Raw genomic sequence first — 20,252 nt, 5'->3', positions numbered from 1 at the left:
CATCAAAGCAGGATTTTGATCATTTAGACTACACCCAAAACTTTTCCTTTCTCAAGATGCTATTCAGGTAGTCCTCGACTTACAACTTGCTTAGCAACTGTTCCAAGTTTCAACGGCATGGGGGGAAAAAACTGAACTTACATTTTTCAGACTTTATGACTGTTGCAGTCTCCCCGTGGCCACGCGATTAAAATTCAGACAGCTTAGCAACTGGCTCATATTTACGACGGTCGCAGCGCCCTGGGGTCAGTGATCCCCTTTTGCAAGTCAGTGGAGAAGCCTGATTCACTTAACAACCAGTGTGATTAACTTAACAACCGCAAGGGACTCCCTGAACGACTGTGGCAGGAAAAAGCCATAAAAAACTCAAATGTCTCACTTAGTGATAGAAAATGTTGGGGCTCTAAGTCAAGGACTACCTGTAACAGACCAACTTTATCTCCGCTATCTGCGTTTTATTCGGAATTGGAGGGGGGAAAAGAGAGGACTCTCGAAGGCCTACATTTTGCTGTTTTTTAATTTTATTTTATTGGATGTGCAGGAGACCAAAATAAAACCGTATAGCCTCACAGCCGAAAAACTGGGGAAACGAGTGACGAAGCTCGCCAGGGCTACAGCTGCTGGCCGAGAGAATTGAAAACTGCAAAGGGAAGTGGGGTGGAAGAGGGGGGGGAACCCCCCTCCCCTCCCCCAAAAAGGAAAGAAAAAGGCAGCTCACAACAGGGAGGTATAACTGAGACAGAGCAACAGGCCGAGACGATGGACGAAAGCCGGTTTCCCCCCCCGGCCCCCCGGTGCCAAGTAGGGTGGGTGGTTGGTACGAGCACGCATGTGGGAGAGGCAGAAGGCCGGACACATAGGGGCCTCCGATGGGCGCGTCTCTCTGCCTTTTGCCGAGGCGATGGTCCCGAGACTTGGACCCATTTCATGGAGGAAGTCCATCAAGGCTGCCTTTTCTTTTTTTTTTCTTTTTTTTTTCCAACCGGGGAGGGGAAGTGATGAAGGGTGGTCAGAATCATCACCGGATGGCGATCAAGCCAACATCCATGAGCTTCTGGATCTTCTGAGCGATGACAGGGTTTTTCAAGTGTCTGCCGTGGGGAAAAGGAGAGACAGTCAGAACAATTAACCAGTGGAACTCCTTGCCTCCAGAAGTTGTGAATGCTCCAACACTGGGAGTTTTAAAGAAGAGATTAGATAACTATTTGTCTGAAATGTTTTAGGGTTTCGTGCCTAAGCGGGGGGGTTGGACTAGAAGACCTCCAAGGTCCCTTCCAACTCTTCTATTCTATCTATTCTATTCCTTATTCTATTCATTCTTGTTCTATTCTATTCATTCTTATTCTTATTCTATTCTCCATTCCATTATTCCATTCTACTCTATTCTATTCATTCTTATTCTATTCTATTTTCCATTCCATTATTCTATTCTATTCTTTATTCTATTCTATATTCTATTCTATTTCTTATTCTATTCTATTCTATTCTATTCTATTCTATTCTATTCTATTCTATTCTATTCTATTCATTCTCGTTCTGTTCTGTTCTCCATTCCATTATTCCATTCTACTCTATTCTATTCATTCTTATTCTATTCTATTTTCCATTCCATTATTCTATTCTATTCTAATTCTATTCTATTCTTTATTCTATTCTATTCCTTATTCTATTCTATATTCTATTCCTTATTCTATTCCTTATTCTATTCTATTCTATTCTATTCATTCTTGTTCTGTTCTGTTCTGTTCTGTTCTGTTCTGTTCTATTCTATTCTATTCTATTCTATTCTATTCTATTCTATTCTATTCTATTCTATTCTATTCTACTCTATTCTACTCTACTCTACTCTACTCTACTCTACTCTACTCTACTCCCTTCCTATTCCTGTTCTAACAGTGGCTGAGGAAAAATGAATTGCCCATCCCGGCTCCTATCTACACCCCTTAGCAAGGCCGCTTGGGGAAGACCGAAGCTCAGGATCATCTAACGGAACTTTTCTCTGACGGATTTCCCCAGCTCTTGACTCACTCGCTTAGCGCCTGGGGATCCTTCTGCATCTGTTCCAGGATCAGCCGCATGGCTGGATCGCTCATGATCTGCTGCACCTCGGGGTCGGCCATGGCCCGGCGTTTCACGTCCTCGGGGTTGTCGTTGCGATTGTACTGGGACATCAGGCAGCGCTGGTAACCTTCGGCCGCTTCCTGTAGGATTGCATCCGGGAGAAGGGGGGAAAAAAATAATGAGGACAATCGTTGTACAAGGCTCGTTTCAGCGCGCAACGTTCCCCCGATGAATGGCCTTGAAGGATAATTTCTTCTTGCAGCTTCCGCATTTCAGGGCACATACAGGTGGTCCTCGACTTACGACCACCACATTTCTGGGGCTGAGGGAGTGGAGTTTTGCCCCGTTTGACGACCTTTCTTGCCACCGTTGGTTCGGGGAATCACGGCGGTTGTTAAAATTAGTAATGGCCGTTAAGCGAATCCAGATTAAAGGCAGGGGGCAGAGATGAATAAGTTAACGGACTTGTTAACTTGTGGTGAGAGAGAGAGGGAGAGAGAGAGGGAGAGAGAGGGGGAGAGAGAGATGGAGGCGGAGCCTGAGCCATCCGTCAGCCCTCGGATGGAGAGTCAACAGCCCCCAGGTCTGGAGGTGGCTGATGAGGAAGAGGAGGAACAGCTGTGGGTCCAGTGCCTGACGCACAGAAAGAGAGAGGAGAGGAGAGCAGTGGAAATCTATGGGCCGGTCCTTGGGACAGAAGAGCCACCGCTACTAGCAAAGCCCCACCCTAGCTCTGGGGCTCAAAGGCAGGGGGCGGAGATGAATAAATGCGGTAGACAACTATTCATCGCCCAGATGGATGGCCTTGTTAGCCTGTGGTGAGAGAGAAATATTTTTTTGCTGGGGCTGCCGGCACTCCTAATAAAGGAATCTTACAGAGTTCGCGTCAGAGGTTTTGTCGAGTTTGTTGACCCAGGTCAGAACAAGTGTGTCCTCACCTTGCAATTTGAGTCCAGCTCCAGCGCTTTCTGATAGACATCCATCGCTTTGGTGTAATCTTTCATGGCTTCCAACGCCGCCGCTTTGCGCGTGTAGCCTTTGACTGCGAAAGCAAAGAGGAACGCCGTCAGCTTCAGAAAGGCGGGGCAGCCATTTGCTCCAGGTTTCGCTTCCCCCTCCCCCACCTTCATTCAAGAGCCTTTCTCAAAAGAATGAAGTGAATGCTTCTCAACCTTGGCTGGAGATGGAGACTTCAACTCCCAGAATTCCCCTGCCACACCCAACACCCCTACAGGTACCCGGAGAGTCCAGAGCTTCCAATTCATCTACTTACTGAACACGGGTTCTAAACGGATGCACTCCTCGCAATCCTGCGGAACGAAGAAGGCGTTTTAAGGATGCTTTCTCAGAACAAATATATATATATATATATTTCCCTTCCTCTTGTTCATCCTAATAGGACCTTGCCAGCCAGCTCTTTGAGAAGAGCACGTTTGGATGGTTTTTCTGCATTTGTAGGGAGGGAAGTTCAGGTCTGTGTCTCCAGCGGAGACTCCAGGATTTTAAATTCGAGATGGGTAACCTGATTTCTCCCAGATTCAGACTCCAACTCCTGTGATTCCGCATCCCGGGGAATTTACACGTAGCCCTCCACTTACAACAGTTCATTTAGTGAACGTTCAAAGTTACAACAGCACTGGGAAAAAAAAGGGTCTTTAGGACCGTTTTTAACCACGACCGTTGCAGCGTCATTCCCCCGATAGTCACGTGATCAAAATTCAGGCGCCACGAATACTGTATATGCCAGTTGCCAAACGATGGTGGAGACACTGCGACGGTCGTAAGCAGAAGAACTAGTCATAAGTCACTTTTTTTGAGCATTGTTGTAACTTTTTGAGTGGTCACTAAACAAACGGTTGCAAATTGAGAACTACCTGGAATCGGACGGATCTGGTAAAACAGCGTTCAGATTATAAACGGAAAACATGGCCCGCGTTCAGTTTCAGATTTGAAAAGAGAAAAAAAGTCTTTTAACATGTTAAGTCTTTTAATTTCTTTTAACAAGACCACATTCGGTCAACCAATTTTGGTCACACTACAAAAACAAAAACAAAAAGACGTTGAGGCTTTGGAAAAAGTGCAGAGAAGCGCAATTAAGACGATCAAAGGCCTGGAGACTAAAACATACGAAGAACGGCTGCAGCCATCACTGGAGGCTTTTAAGAGACTGGAGAGTCCCTTGCCTGAGATGCTATAGGGTCTCCTGCCTGAACAGGGGGCTGGACTAGACGACCTCCAAGGTCCGTTCCGACTCTATTCTACATCTCCCTGAGTCTTTTTGGCACGCTAGCTTTCTGCATGCAGAGTTGACAAAAGAAACCAAAGAGGTCACTGCGGCTTCCCCGCGAACCACGCTGGGCCAAGATGCTCACCTTGAGCGCGAGCTGGAACTCCAAGAGTTTGGTGTAGCAGGCTGCTCTGTTGCTGTACAGTTTGGCATCGCTGGGGTTACGTTTGATAGCTTCCGTGTAGTGCTTCATGGCTTGCGGATAATCGCCTGCAGGAGAAAAAAAAAAAACATCACTGGGTGGACGGAGCCTCCAGATTCCAAGGCAGTGTATCTTTGAATAATGAGTCTTGGGGGAAAAATAATTCTGGCTGCACCTGCAGGCTTCCTAAAGGAAGCAGGTGGATTAAAGGTAGAGAAATGAACTGGATTCGGGGCATAATTCAGCAATAGATATATATATATATTTTCTCCAGCAATTCATCCCATCATCCCGCTGGTAGGAATTGCACCTTCCTACAGCATGGAGGGAAGTCCAGTCTTGCCAAATTCTGCCCATTTCTGCAGAAGCCGCGGTTTTAAGCGGCTGGCAGGAAAGCACGTGGCCTAACGCAGGGCTTTCTCCAGCTTACCAACTTCGGAGCTGTTTGGACTTCCAACTCCCAGAATTCCCCCAGCTGGCATGGGAGTTGCAATCCATACGGATTAGAAGTTGCTGTGGTTGGCCTAGTGATGTGCTAGGAGCAATTTTAACTCCAGTGGGGGAGAAGTGGATTAAATCCAGGAAGGTTTTGACACGGGGGCAACTTGCAAACGACCAAAAAGAGACCCAATGCAACTTCGTCACCTTTCTGGAAACATTCGTTGCCTTTGTTCTTTTCTTCCAAAGCCAGCTCGGGATTGATGTACGCCTCCCTTTCTTGTTCTTTTAAGATCTTCTCAGCCTGGGGAGAAAAGAAGTTTAAACGTTTTTCCAACCAGGAACAAAATCCGGTAGGAAGGAGCAACGGGGTGGTGAGTTCTAGTCCCACCTTAGACATGAAAGCCAACTGCGTGACTTTGGGCCAATCACCAGGAAACAAGGAGTTCTAGCTCCAACTCTGGCACATTCTGGCCCGGTTCTTTTCTCTCTCAGCCCTACTCACCTCATAGCGTCGTGGTTATTGTGGAGAGAAAGAGGGGGAGAAGGGAGGAGTATTAGGCCTGTTTGCTGCCTTTCTAAGAAATAATAACGGTGGGATATGCAGAGTTATGAATCTGGGGGTCTTAACATCCTGGTTGTACAGTTTTTAACTGTTATTTGTTTTAATTTGTTTTACATTGTTATTTGTATATGTCTTTCGGTGTTGTTCAGTTGTATGTTGTGAAAGAGCACCTTATTTCGTTGTTCTCAGGTTTCTGAGTACAATGACAATAAATTTATCTTATCTTATATAATCTAAATAACTAAAAAGCGGAGCTGGAAGAGGCGGGTGCTGCTGGAGAGCAAAAATAACGAGTAAAAACCCTATCGAAACCACCAGAGTTACAGGCTGACTGTGGGAACTACTTGCCTGCTGACATTTCTTCAGCACCTCTGGAGTCCGGTGTTCAGCCAGAGACTTGTTGTAAAACTGGATGGCTTCCTTGTACTTCTCTTCCTTGAAGTAGGAGTTCCCAATTCGGGCGTAAGCTCTAGGCACAAAGACAATCACAACAACAATAGTCATCACCCGCCTATCTGGAACGGAGAAAGTCCTCAGGCCAGCGAAAAATGCTCGTACCACCTGTTGAGGGACAGGCCTGGAAGGCAGCATGACGCGGCTGACCAATTCCATCCTCAGAAGCTTAAATCACAGGGCGGTAATTGCAATGGTCCTTAGACGTACATGTCACTTTATAGTGCTTTATAACCCTCTCTAAGTGGTTTACAGAGTCAGCGTAGGTAGGTAGGAAGGAAGGGAGGGAGGGAAAAGGAATAGCCATAGCACTTAGACTTATATCCTGCTTTACAGTGCTTTTATACAGCCCTCTCTAAGCGGTTTACAGAGTCGGCCTCTTTCCCCCAACAATCTGGGTCCTCATTTTACAGACTTCGGAAGGATGGAAGGCCCAGTCAACCTTGAGCTGGTCAGGATCAAACTCCTGGCAGTCAGCAGAGTTAGCCTGAAATGCTACAATTCTAACCACTGGAAGGGGGAGGGAGGAAGGAGGGAAGGAAAATAGCAATAGCACTTAGACTTATAAACCGCTTTATAGGGCTTTACAGCCCTCTCTAAGTGGCTTACAGAGTCAGCGTCGGTAGGTAGGTAGGAAGGAAGGAAAGGAAAAGGAAGAGGAATAGCACCTAGACTTAAGGGGCATCGCGTGACCCAGGGGCTCTGCAACCGTCCTAAAGACGAGTCCATTGCCAAGTGTCTGAATTTTGCCCATGTGACCGTGGGGGGGAAGCTGCAACGGTCACAAGTGTGAAAAACGGTCCTAAGTCCCTTTTACCAGTGCCGTCGTAACCTCAAACGGTCACTAAATGGACTGTTGTAAATCAAGGACTAGCTGTGTTTATTATCCGCCTGAGCAGAGGAAATGCCCTGTCCGGACCCGGCTGCAACTCATTAAGGAAGTCCTCGATTTACGACCGGTCACTTAGCCACAGCGTCAAGTTGCAACAAACTCACACAAAACTTATGTACAACCTGGATTTGGAGTTGGGAGCCCCTGTGGTTACATGATCGGGGTTTTTTGGGGGGTGGGTGGGGGGGCCTTGCAATTGTCTCGCACTGGAGACCATTTGCAGCATCCAGTGGTCACACCACTATGATTTAGACTGGAAACCAGCATTTATTTTCAGATTTGGGAGGGGGGGGAAACACACCCCACTGCAAAGGATTCACTTAATGACGTTCAGTTCAGAACCAAGATGATTTGCTTAACAAAAAAAATAAAAATAAACGACCACGAAGTCAGGTGGGAGTCATCCATTTAATGACTGGCACAATTTAGGATTGTAATTCCAGGCTCAATTCCTGGTCGTAAACGGAGGCAGATTGTGATGTAATATTTAAGCGCATCCACCTTTTCATCCCCAAATGGGAGCTAAGCCAATTCTGGTGCCAATCCAACCAAGCGAGCTTCTAGCAAAGCTTGACAAGCAACCGGAACGTTCGAAAGGCAGCTTAAAAACAGCAAAAAATTAAAACGGGGATCGCTCTGAGGAAACCATCCCGGGAACGCTGGCCACCTACTTGGCAATCTGTCGATAATCTTCCCGGTTCTCACGCCCCACCTCGATGGCTTGTTCACACAGTTCTCGGCACTGGTTGTAATCCGCTTTTTCAAAATATACCGCTGAAAGCCAAGGAGAGAATGACAAAACACACACGGGGACAGGTGTGAAAACAGGTGGGAGAACTACAGGTGCCTTCCCCCACCCCATGAAGCTGGCAAGCCAAGTTGTTGCGGTTCATAGCGGCAGAGGTGGACAGTGGGGAGGAACAGGGACCAGTCCTGGAGTCGGGGGAGAACTCAAGACGTTGGGCCCTGCGTCCGAGGCAGAGATGGGGCCAGGACCATCTGGGAGTGGGGGGCTGACTCTGGAGCTTCCAGAATCTGACAGCAGCGAGGCAGAGGAACGAGGGGAGCCTGTTCCCAGGGCACAGAGCTGCCAGAAGGCAACAGCAGCTAAGACGAAAGGGGTGACTAAGGAGTAGAAACAAGAAAACCCAGATTGTTCTATTTTAATAAAATTCCTGGGTTCACCTCCTCTTTTTATTTCCTAGATTTTCAATAGTTTAAAACATGTAATGGAAACAAGGACGGATATTTAATTGTGCGGTTATTCCTCAAGGGATTTCATTTTCTAGCTTCAACCTGTTTGTGCTGTTTTAAACCCGTAGAAGGGAATATTTGTAGCTCAGGGTTGAACTGTGGAGTCCGCAGTGCTCTCTGAACTTGGCTGTTTTCTTGCAGACGTTTCATGACCCAACTAGGGAACATCATCAGTGCTAGAAGGGAGCGGGGGGGGGGTGTTGCTCTCTTTTTAAACCTGCAAGCTTTGTCCCCGTTCTTCCGCCCACCTCACCTGCTTGATTAGTAATGTAAGTCATGTTGGTTGGATCCAAATCTTTTGCTTTGTTGTAATGTTCCAAGGCTTTTTCGAAGTCTTTCTTCTTATAGGCCTCGTTGCCCAATTCCTTTTCCTTCAGGGCCTGAAAATCAGCAGATACATCCCGATTAAGGAGATTTTAGGCTGGTTTGGCAGAAAATTCAACACAAATCATTGGTCCTAGTAAGGAGTTACCAGCTTTCCCCGCTGACCACCCACTACCTGAGAACCAGAATAGAGATACCTGAACGTCTTCCTTCTTTCCTTCCTCCCTCCAATTTTCTTCCTTCTTCCCTTCTCTCCCTCCCTTTTCTTTCATTTCTCTTTCCTGTCCTTCCATTTTCCTTGTTGCTTCCTTCCTCCCTCCCTCCAATTTTCTTCCTTTCCTTCCCCTCTAATTTTCTTCCTTCTTCCCTTCTCTCCCTCCCTTTTCTTTCATTTCTCTTTCCTATCCATCCATTTTTCTCGTTGCTTCCTCCCTCCCTCCCTCTAATTTTATTCCTTCTTTCCTCCCCTTTTCTTTCATTTCTCTTTCCTGTCCTTCCATTTTCCTTGTTGCTTCCTTCCTCCCTCCCTCCCTCCAATTTCCTTTCCTTTCCTTCCCCTTCCTTTCTATTTTTCTTCCTCCTTTCCTTTCCTTCTGCCACCAAATTGCCGGAGAGCAGTACCTGCTTCTTGTTTTCCGGCAGGTCCTCCTCCATGGGTTCTGCTTTGGGCTCTTTCTTGGGGGGCGGAGGAGGCGGGGGAGACATGGCTTCGTCCTCGTCGTCAGCGCTGGCCAAGTCCACTCCAAGCAGCACCCCGAGCGTCGTCATCACCCGGGGGTCCTTCAATTTCCTGTTACCCGGCAGGGAGACAAGGAGGGGAGAAGCCCAGCCTGAGCCATTCAGGACGTGCCCTTGGGAGGCTGCCCCAGTGCAGGAAGCCAGGATTTAACACGGTTTGAAGAACAGGCAAAAAACCTGGCTGGATTCCTCCAAGGGCTACTTTTATTTAGACACACACACACACACCGTGTATAATCTTCCCAACCTGATTTTGCTGCCTTTTCTTTCTCTCTCTCTCTCTCTTTTATAACCAGGTGAGTTAGGAAACTATAATCCTCAAAGGTAGGCCTTGGAGCAGCCCGAGTGGCCGTGTGAAAGCATGAAGATGAATTAGGATTAGTATTAAAATAATTAATTCAAATTAAATTATCGCTTGATCGGTAGAATGCCTCCAGGCGTTGTGGGGGGTTCACTATTGGAGGCTTTTGAGAAGAGACTGGACAGCTTGAGCAGGAGGCTCGACTAGAAGTCCTCCAGGTCCCTTCCAAGTCCCTTATTCCTTTATTCCTCCCACTGGAGGTTTTCAACAAGAGACTGAAGAACCCTTTGTCTGAAACGGGACAGGGTTTCCTCCTTGAGCAGGGGGTTGGACTAGAAGACCTCCAAGGTTCCTTCCTGCTAGGGATAAGTTATCTCTAGTAGAATAACTTATTCTACTAGCTTTCCTTCCTTCCTTCTTTCCTCCTTCCCTTCCCTTCCTCCCTTCCCTTCTTTCTTCCCTCCCTTCCCTTCTTTCTTTCCTTCCTTCCCCTTCCCTCCTCCTTCCCTCAGTTTTCAAGAAGAGATTGGACAGCCATTTGTCTGAAACAGGACAGGGTTTCCTGCTTCAGCAGAGGGTTGGACTAGAAGACCTCCGAGGTCTCTTCCTGCTAGGGATAAGTTATCCCTAGTAGAATAACTTATTATTCTACTAGCTTTCCTTTCTTCCTTCCCTTTTTTCCTTCCTTCCCTTTTCTTCCCTCCTCCCTCCCTCAGTTTTCAAGAAGAGGTTGGACAGCCATTTGTCTGAAACGGGACAGGGTTTCCTCCTTGAGCAGGGGGTTGGACTAGACGACCTCTAAGGGCCCCCCCTTCCAACCCTGTTATTCTGTTCCTACCCTGAAGCTCCTTGATGGAAGATCCCGAACGGATCCCCGCAGACGGATTCCCGGACGAAGGGAGCGCTGGCCCCGATGGAGGAAGGTGCGACCCTGGCTGGGGGAGGGATCCGCTCCCCTTCCCCGCCCCCTCCCCCTCCCGCAAAGCCCCACCGAGGACACTCACGTTCCCAGCTCCGACGGCTTGTTGCGGAGCTGCTCAATCAGCTCTCTGTAACTGGGATCGCTGAGCAGGTTCCGGGTGCGAGGGTCGCTCTCCAGCTTCTGGTAGAGGTTGGGCATGTTGAAAGGGTTCATGAGGTTCCGTTCTGGAAGGGGATCCCCGAGGGGGAGAGGAGAGAGGAAGGAGTCAGGGCCCCTTACTTTGCGGGGTGTGTGTGTGCACTGCCATTTTCAGCCTTAACTTCTCCCCCATCTCATCTGACTCCTATTTATGACGGTCGCGGGGTCTCCTTCGGTGACCTTCTGACAAGCAGAGTCAACAGGGCCCCTTACTTTGCGGGGTGTGCGCGTGCGTGTGTGTGCACGCGCTGCCATTTTCAGCCTTAACTTCTCCCCCATCTCATCTGACTCCTATTTATGACGGTCGCGGGGTCTCCTTCGGTGACCTTCTGACAAGCAGAGTCAACAGGGCCCCTTTGCGGGGTGTGCGCGTGCGTGTGTGCACGCGCGCTGCCATTTGTTCAGCCTTAACTTCTCCCCCATCTCATCTGACTCGTATTTATGACGGTCGCGGGACCTCCTTCGGTGACCTTCTGACAAGCAGAGTCCACAGGGCCCCTTACTTTGCGGGGTGCGTGTGTGCGCTGCCATTTTCAGCCTTAACTTCTCCCCCATCTCATCTGACTCCTATTTATGACGGCCGCGGGGTCTCCTTCGGTAACCTTCTGACAAGCAGAGTCAACAGGGGAGCCATTTTAACAACCGTGTGGCAGGTAGTCCTCGACTTACAGCAGTCCCTTTAGTAGCTGTTTGAAGTTACAACAGCAACCAAAGTGGATGTGTGACCGTTTTTTCACATCGGCGACTCCAACGCAGGATCCCTGTAATCCCGCGATCAAAATTCGGGCGCCTGGCAACCGGCTCGCATTCACGACGGCTGCGGTGTCTCAGAGTCGTGGGATCCCATTTGGGAAACTTTCCGACAGGTCGAGAAGAAGCCAGGTTCACTTTAACCGTGCTGCTAACTTAACAACTGGCGGGGATCCTCTTAACGACGATGGCAAGAAAGGTCATCAAACGGGGCAGAACTCACACTCATGCTTCACTGAAACTTTGGGCTCAAATGTGGTCGTAAGCCGAGTGCTTGTTCTACCGGATCTTTCCTGACTATCTACCACATCATCATTATCATCAAATGATCACATCACCCCTTGTGGGGGTGGAGTCCAGCCAAGTGAATGGAGCGGAGTGTTTTTACTGGCCGGATGCCCTTCCTGTCGCCGATGCGGAGTTTAGTTCGGCAGATAAATTCTCAGTGGGCCCAGAGAGAAATGCCTGCCGCTACCTAGGATCAAACTCACGCAGCCTCCTGACTGTGAGGCCAGAGCTCCACCTCCAGGCCACCGCACCACTCCCCTAGCTATGTACCACATATCTGTTTTTTTTTATTCAATCCTTTACGTGGAACCCCCAGCTAGTTTGGGGGGGGGATCAATAACGTGTACCCGCCCTCTTTCGTCACGGAAAGGTTGCCACAGGCCTGGGTTTGGCCTGCTTTTCCAAAGAGACAGGCCGTATCTATTCCGGATTGCTGCAATGGGAATGTAACGCCAGCCAAGTCAGGGAAGAGAAACCCCCCCCCCCACTTCCTTCCTCCCCCCCCCACCTCACCTGCCAGCCTGGACTCCATATTTTGCAGGCCTTCCTTCAGCTGGGCATTGGCCGGTTCGTGTTTCAGTCCTTCCGCGTACGTCGTCTTAGCTTCCTCAAAACGGTTCAGGAATTCCAAGGCCGCTGCTTTTCGAGAGTAGCCCTGCAAAGAGCGCGGACGGATCAGAGACAAAGCCAAGAGAAACCAGACACACACACACCCCACCCAGGTCATTAAACCCACAGCTGTCGTGCAAACCCCCCCCGGGGTTCAGCATTTTTAAACTGGGGGGCGGTTTGGGGGCAGCGTCGGAAATAAAGGCTGGCTTGCGGCAAAAGCACCGCAAATGAGACGGCTGTTTTAAGCGACCAAAGGGACAGAGATGTCAGAACTTCAGGCCTGGGTTGCAAGCACAGCTAGTCCTTGACTTACGACAAGAGAGCCCAACATTTTTGTCGCTGAGTGAGACAATTGAGTGAGTTTTGCCCCGACTATTATAGCTCTGGCCACAGTTGTCAAAGGGAATCACTGCGGTTGTGAAATTAGTCACCTGGTTGTGTGAAAAGCGGCCGTAAATCACTTTTCCCAGGGCTGTTATGACTTTGAACGGCCACTAAAAAAAAATAACCCTGCTAAGTCCAGGAGGACCCGCGCTCATCCTTCCCCACAGCACCAAAAGGAAGAGCTTTCAAAATCACACCTGGCCCACCCTCTTCTCACCTTGCCCCATTCGGGCTTCAGCTCGATGGTCTTGCAAGCGTCTTCCAGGGCCTTGTGGTAGTCTCCCTTTTTGGCGTAGGCCGCAGAGCGATTGCTGTAGAGCACGTGGTTGGCAGAGTCCAGCTTGATGGCCTCGGAGTAGTGCTTGATGGCTTCGGCGGTGTTGCCGGAGCTGAGGGCCTTGTTACCCTTCTCCTTCAGTTCGTTCACCTGGCAGGAGAGAAGAGCAGAGAGAAGGCGTTTAACCTGGAACAAAACATCCCCCTAAAGTTCTAAGGATATACAGGCAGTCCTCAACCTGCAACCATATTTGGGACAGGAACTTCAGTTGCTAAGAGAGACGGTGCTCAATTTTACGCTGGACTCGAGTACAGACATCCTAGCTGCCTCGTGGAGGAAATGTAAGATGCTGGAATCTGTCAGCTTTGCGATACCCAGTCTGGAAGTTGCTTACTCAAAATTGCAGGATCCACCTAGAATCAATCAAGGTTTTTTATATATTTATATATACATATGTGTGTGTGTGTATGCATATATATGTATATATGTATGTATGTATATATATGTGTGTGTGTGTGTGTATGCGCGCACGAGCGTGAAATACCACTCACGCATCATCACAAAATCTCCAGAACCATAAAGCCTACAAATTTGAAATTTAGCACCTATGTTCCTCTTGGCTTCTAAGTGCTCATTAAGAAATGATTTTTTCAAGTGACCATCAGAGCATTAATATTTCCTATATTATTATTAACACGCTCTGATGCTAAGGAGTTCTACTCCCCCTCCCCACATGAAAAGAAATCTCTTCCAAATGCAAAATACACGCAGAGGAGAGGAGTTGCAGTTTCAGAGCACTGAGCAACTTTAGTACAGAACAGTTGAGCTAAGCCACGCCCAGGCTCCTTGCTGTCTCCTCTTTGCTCACACAGCAAATACTCTTTCAGTTTCCAAGCAGCCCTCAACTCTCTCACACACTGACAGGACGCTAGCCAGACGAATACCAATGGATACTGGTAGGCAGAGGCAGAAATCCCCGCCCCCCGATTTCCCTCCCCCAAAACTAAGGCCAACCACATAGTTTCGTAGCCAAGCACGGCTTTGGAGCTAGTATCTTATACAATACAGCCCTTGTTAAGTCTTTAACAGCCACAGCACACCTAAAATCGAGTTCAAGTGAATTGTGTATTATGAGATGGCCTAGGGAGGCAACCTTGGCTTTGCTCGTGGAATTAAAACCAAAACCAAAAAACTCTAGCCCTCCAGATGTTGTTAAATTATCGCTCCTTTAATAGCTGGCTGTGCTAGCTGGGCTGCTAGGCACTGAAATTCGCCTCTTGTTTTGAATAAAGCACCGGAAGAACCGGTGCTGCCAAGAGGCACCGGATCCTTCATTCTGGTAAGACGTCCGGGATCTTGGTCCGTTTAGTTCATGTAGTGACCGAAGTTACGATGGCACTGGAAAAGGTGACTTATCCTTATGTCCCTCCTTATGACCGTTGCAACATCACGTGGTCAAAATCCACACAAACGGCTTGGCAACCGGCTCATATTTACGACGGTTGCAGTTGTGCCGGGGGATCACGCACTCCTCTTTCGAAGACCTTCCGACATGGGAGGGAAAGCCAGATTCACAACCCTGTGTCCAACTTAACAGCAACGATTCCCTTAACAACAGTGGCAAGGAGGGCTGTAAAACGAGGCAACATCCACTTAACCGCCTTGCTTAACAGCAGAAACCCGAGGCTCGGCTGCGGTTGCAAACCGAGGACTGCCACGAGGGCAGAAAATCACATTCAGATATCTTGTTATCGGGGTGCAGTAGTCACATTCCCTTCTTCCCTCCAGAAAGAGAGCCAGGGCCAACCTGCGTCCAACTATTGAGCACCCCTCCTCTGTTCATGGACACCCAAGCACCCTGAAAGCGAGCGTTTGCAGCTCACCTGCGTCTGGAACCGTGACGTAAGTCACAGGACCAGATCCCTACCACATCCTCACATTCTCCCCCAGAGGAAAACGGCGACCCAGAGGCAGCTTCCTCTGAGTCACAGCTCCTCCGTTCAGCTGGGGGTGGGGGGGCAGCTGAAATTACAGATGGCCCAGAATAACCCACCCTTTCGAGCCGTGACAAAATGTCACCCGGGCTCTCCCTGCAAGACTCCCAGGTGCCTCTTAGCTCCGTGTTTTAGCTATGTGGGGAAACGAGTTTTTAAATCTTAAAAAAATAAAATAAAAATAAAAGGTGAAGGAGGCAAGACAATACGAGCGTTCGAAGATACCCATCACCCCGGCCCCCGTTTGGGACGGGGAGCAAGGAAGCACAAAAGGCCCAGAGGCTCAGCCGTGGAATTGGACCCCGGCCAGGTTGCTATGGTGTAAACCTTGACACAATCACAGCTACACCTGGCCCGGGCTGCCTTACATTACAGGTCTGTTCTGTTGTTTTCTTTTCCCTATTTGCCTGCTTGTTCCGGTTTCTGGCACCTGGACTTAAAAAGGCCAATTGCTTCCTGCGTTCATTTTTCACACCCGGGCAAGAGTGTAATTAGGACGGGAGGAAAGTTTTAATTAGTAGCAAAAGGTCAGAGGGGGCAGCACAGCTCTGAGTTAAGCTTGACCCCAATAGACGACACGTTTTTGCAAGCCAAAGCTCCCAGGCCCACAGGTTTAGCCAAGAGCTTTTTTCCCCTTTTCTCTCTAGAGGGAACTTTGCAGGAAGAGAACAACCCGCTGTTTGCAATTACCCTGATTCACACACAGTGCTGAGTCAGAGTTTAATAATAGTTTATCGAATAAACCACGACTGGCTTAGTGCACCAAAAACCAGGAATGCTGAGATGATAAGGGCATGATTTATGTCATTGAAAGGAGAATATTGGTAGCTCAGGGTTGAAATTAGGGGTCCGTGGTGCTTGCTTTTCTTGCAAACGTCTCATGACCCAACTAGGTAACATCATCAGCGCTAGTAGAGTGGGGTTTGCTCTCAATTTTATGGTCCAATGATCTAGTGTTGGTGGGGGTGACAGCCTTAGGGGTTCTCGGTTGATCCCAGAACAAGCCAACCGTGCACAGCCCAAGCAAAGAACCTTTTAAGACCACCCTGCCTCAATACCGGCAGGGCAATATAAACCGAGAGCAAACCCCACTCCCTTCTAGTGCTGATGATGTTACTCAGCTGGGTCATGAAATGTCTGCAGGAAAATCACCAAGCTCAGAGAGCACCAAGGATCTCACAGTCCTCTTCCTCATCTCCACACTCCCCATTACCTTCAGGCACTGATGAGGTTATCTAGTTGGGTTATGAAACGTCTGCAAAAAAGCCACCAAGCTCAGACAGCAGCAAGAACCCCCACAGTTGTCCTCTGCTCATCAAACCCTACTCCGTTCTAGCACTGATGTTGTTACCCAGTTAGGTCATGAAACGTCTGCAGGAAAACCACCAAGCTCAGAGAGCACTAAGGACCCCACAGTCTTCCTCTTCCTCCTCCCCATTTTTTCTAGCACTGATGATGTTCCCTAGTTGGGTCATGAAACGTCTGCAAGAAACCCACCAAGCTCAGAGAGCGCCAAGGACCCCACAGTTCTCCTTCTCCTCCTCCTCCTTTCTCCCTCCCTCCCAGCACTGATGATGTTACCTAGTTGGGTCATGAAACATCTGCAGGAAAACCACCAAGCTCAGAGAGCGCTAAGGACCCCACAGTCTCCTCCCCACTTTTTTCTAGCACTGATGATGTTCCCTAGTTGGGTCATGAAACGTCTGCAAGAAACCCACCAAGCTCAGAGAGAGCCAAGGACTGAGCTCAGCTTAGCCAGATGTGCAAACCCAACACCTCCGTCAGATGGTCGCTTAGGCAAAGGTCTCTGCACATTCTGGAAGCAGCCCTACCAAAATAATCCAGAGAAGCGAGAGGCTACACCTGTGTCCCAAACGGGAACCTCCTGATCCCTGATCCAGGAAGAGTTTGATAGCAAGGTCTTCCCTCCACTGATACCGAACATGCCGCAACGTGCAAAGTTAGGCTTGGCCCCTCTCTTCTTTTTCGTAAACAGCTTCAAAGAGCCGAGAGGTTGCAGCAAGCCTCCGTTTGCGCAGCTTTGCTGGAGAGGCAAGCATTTAACATTCAAAGCACCTTTCTGCCCAAACGGCGGCACCAGATCGTAGAAACTGTCTTTGCACATCAGAAACGGCAGCCTGCTAAGGCCCACGGACCAAGATGGGGGAACCGTGACAGAAAAACTGCTCTGGGTGGGACCCGTGTCTCTAAAAAATCCGCTTAGAAAAATTGGAACGTGTTTGCAAGGAAGGTGAGATTCCAGAATGAAGAGCAAGATCCCCAGAAATCTAAGCAAACTTGTCCAAAATTTGAGATGCAGGCAGCGCAGTAAACACCCCTCAAGCAGAATCAACCCCCCCACCCAATACACACACACACACACACACACTTTGTCAATCAGAACCCACATCCATAGGTCTAAGTCCCCATCAGATAAAACAGATCACCTGTAAACACAGCCTTATAAACCTAAAGCCTGTTCTAGGCCAGCTTTTCCAGCTGGCTATCTGGAGCTTGTGGCTGCCCCCTCAGTCTGAGAATAGCCCGGCTGGGGATGATGGGAGCTGTAGCCCAGTCTACAAAAGCATGGGACCGAATTATTAAGTTCTCAACAACCATTAAGTGTGGAAAGCTGGGAAGTCACCTGAACTGCAGAGGATGGGTAAGGCCATTATTTTGAAGGAGGGAGGTGGGCCATGTAGGCTGGGGATGATGGGTAAGGCCATTACTTTGAAGGAAGCAGGTAGGCCATGCAGGCTGGGGATGATGGGTAAGGCCATTATTTTGAAGGAAGCAGGTAGACCATGCAGGCTGGGGATGATGGGTAAGGCCATTATTTTGAAGGAGGCAGGTGGGCCATGTAGGCTGAGGATGATGGGTAAGGCCATTACTTTGAAGGAAGCAGGTAGACCATGCAGGCTGGGGATGATGGGTAAGGCCATTATTTTGAAGGAAGCAGGTAGGCCATTTAGGCTGAGAACGATGGGTAAGGCCATTACTTTGAAGGAAGCAGGTAGGCCATTTAGGCTGAGAACGATGGGTAAGGCCATTACTTTGAAGGAGGCAGGTGGGCCATGTAGGCTGGGGATGATGGGTAAGGCAATTACTTTGAAGGAGGCAGGTGGGCCATGTAGGCTGGGGATGATGGGTACGGCCATTACTTTGAAGGAGGCAGGTGGGCCATGTAGGCTGGGGATGATGGGTAAGGCCCATTATTTTGAAGGAAGCAGGTAGGCCATGCAGGCTGGGGATGATGGGTAAGGCCATTATTTTGAAGGAAGCAGGTAGGCCATGCAGGCTGGGGATGATGGGTAAGGCCATTACTTTGAAGGAAGCAGGTAGGCCATGCAGGCTGGGGATGATGGGTAAGGCCATTACTCTGAAGGAGGCAGGTGGGCCATGCAGGCTGGGGATGATTGGTAATGCCATTACTCTGAAGGAAGCAGGTGGGCCATGTAGGCTGGGGATGATGGGAACCCACCCCATTCAAGGGCAGCACGTGGGGGGGGGACTGTCGACCTCCCTCCGCCCTTCCCAAGATGCACTGCGAGCTCCCCCGTCCTTCTCCACGAGGCTGGGGGAGTCGCCTCCCCTTCCCATGATGCTCTGCACCCCGTCCCCGTCCCCTTCGATCCCCCTCCCCACTTCAACGTGCATTTCCCAGAATCCTTTGCAGAAGGCACAGCATTCTTTCCTCTACGTTGACCCTTCTCCCCCCTTCCCCGCCGACACACACACACACCTTCTCCATGGCGCCGGGGAAATCGCAGTTCCGCCACCGCCTCCTCGTCTCTCCTTCGACTTTTTTCCCGTCTGGCTCTCGGGCTCCTTCCTACGCCCGCCTTTCCCGTCTCCCACGCCGCCTTCTGGAACCTGCTAGAATGCTCCCGCCCCGCCCCCGCGCCCCGATTGGCTCCCGCCCCGCGCGCCGGCCCGCCCCCTCCGCGCCTCCCGAAGGGCTCGTTGGTGGGAGATGAAAAAGAGGGCGGGCCTTACCCTCTCCGCCTTTTGCCACCGTCCCACCACCACCACGGCCCCCCCCACGCGACGCGCGGATTGGTTCGCCGACGCGGGCTTATCCCTCAAAGCCATTGGCCCGCGCCGTTTGACAGGCTTGTGGAGAAACGGGGAGGGGGCGGGATTTGGGGGAAAATCCGCGCTGCGCTTCTATTGGGACGGAGACCTAACGTCACCAGAGCTCCTGACCAATAGCAAGATGCCTTGAGATTTATTTATTTATTTTTCCCCTCCCTATCCTTCCTTCGATGATTCTCATTGGTTTTCCGGATTTCTCCGTCTAGCCGCTTTAAATGGCTGTAAAAGAGTGACGTCATTTCCACCTTTTGCTTTTATTGGGGAAGCCGGAAGCTTCCTCCCCCCGTCCTCTAGTTTGGGAAGTTTTGATTTATTGCACTGAAAAGTCCTGACATTTTTTTTTTCTCCGTGTTTTTAATTCCCCCCGCCAAGCTTTATAAAACACTTTCTCTCCTTACAGTTTTTTTTCAAATTGCATATATAAATTTGCACGCATTCCTATCTAGTATAAATGTAACAGCACAAAATATTTACCGAACAAAATATTATAAAACATTTATATTGACTGTTTCCTAGTATGACTTAATTGCTTATTTGTACCCTATGACTATATTAAGTGTTGTACCCTATGATTCTTGACTCATTTATCTTTTCTTTGTGTGTACACACCGAGAGCATTTGCACCAAGACAAATTCCTTGTGTGTCCAATCACACTTGGCTGATAAAGAATTCATTCATCATTCATTCATTCAAAATATGTAATAACTTCACCAATAGCTGCAAGACAAAACTACAAAAATCGAATGCTTTCCTGGCTTTTCTCCAACGATTCTCCTGATGAGTTGGACTACAATTCCCATGCTCCCAACCATTCTTCCTTCTGGGATTATGGGAACTGAAATCCACTCTTTCTGGATGGTGACCTGTTTGGGAACAATGTTTTAAAAAATGCCATTTTTGATTTTTAAAAGGGAAATATCTGATTCTGATTCCAGAATTGATGATTCCAGTATCTGATTCCACATTATTTTATTTTGAGATGCTTCGAGGGTGGTAATTTTAAAAGAGCAGATTGTACAATGGGAAAGATATCTTAAAGTCTTAAGCCAAGTTAGGTAGTTCATACCGTGGTGTCAAATGTGCAGAAAAGCTGATTGCAAGAAGGGTTAAGGGTGGGTGTTAATTTCATAACTGGGCTTTTAATTTGCATACTTCATTGGGTCATTTTGACAATTTACATGCTTAATTGGCTTTCCAAGACTTGGGATATGTAAAAATTAGACATTAGAACTCATGTTCTAATTTGTCATTTGTGAGAAATGGTGTAGGGTCTCCT

At 48.8% G+C, this 20,252-nt stretch overlaps 1 protein-coding gene across 1 annotated transcript; it reads right to left on the bottom strand.

Annotated features, from left to right (window-relative positions):
• Positions 1–503: 503 nt before the first annotated feature.
• STIP1 (stress induced phosphoprotein 1) lies at positions 504–18,763 on the bottom strand. Its single transcript, XM_026716404.2, has 14 exons — positions 18,623–18,763; positions 12,827–13,036; positions 12,127–12,268; positions 10,460–10,601; positions 9,038–9,206; positions 8,346–8,472; positions 7,510–7,612; positions 5,842–5,962; positions 5,136–5,232; positions 4,434–4,558; positions 3,335–3,371; positions 3,000–3,103; positions 2,029–2,201; positions 504–1,091 (listed from the first exon to the last, which is right to left on the bottom strand). Exons 1-14 carry the CDS (start codon positions 18,629–18,631, stop codon positions 1,019–1,021), a joined length of 1,632 nt encoding a protein of 543 aa, XP_026572189.1. The 5' UTR covers positions 18,632–18,763; the 3' UTR covers positions 504–1,018.
• Positions 18,764–20,252: the final 1,489 nt, after the last annotated feature.

Source organism: Pseudonaja textilis, chromosome 16 (assembly GCF_049901715.1).
Source record: "Pseudonaja textilis isolate UNSWEBS1 chromosome 16, rPseTex1.2, whole genome shotgun sequence".
In the NCBI taxonomy this organism is placed as follows: Eukaryota; Metazoa; Chordata; class Lepidosauria; order Squamata; family Elapidae; genus Pseudonaja; species Pseudonaja textilis.
This window is presented reverse-complemented; position numbering and strand designations above follow the sequence as displayed.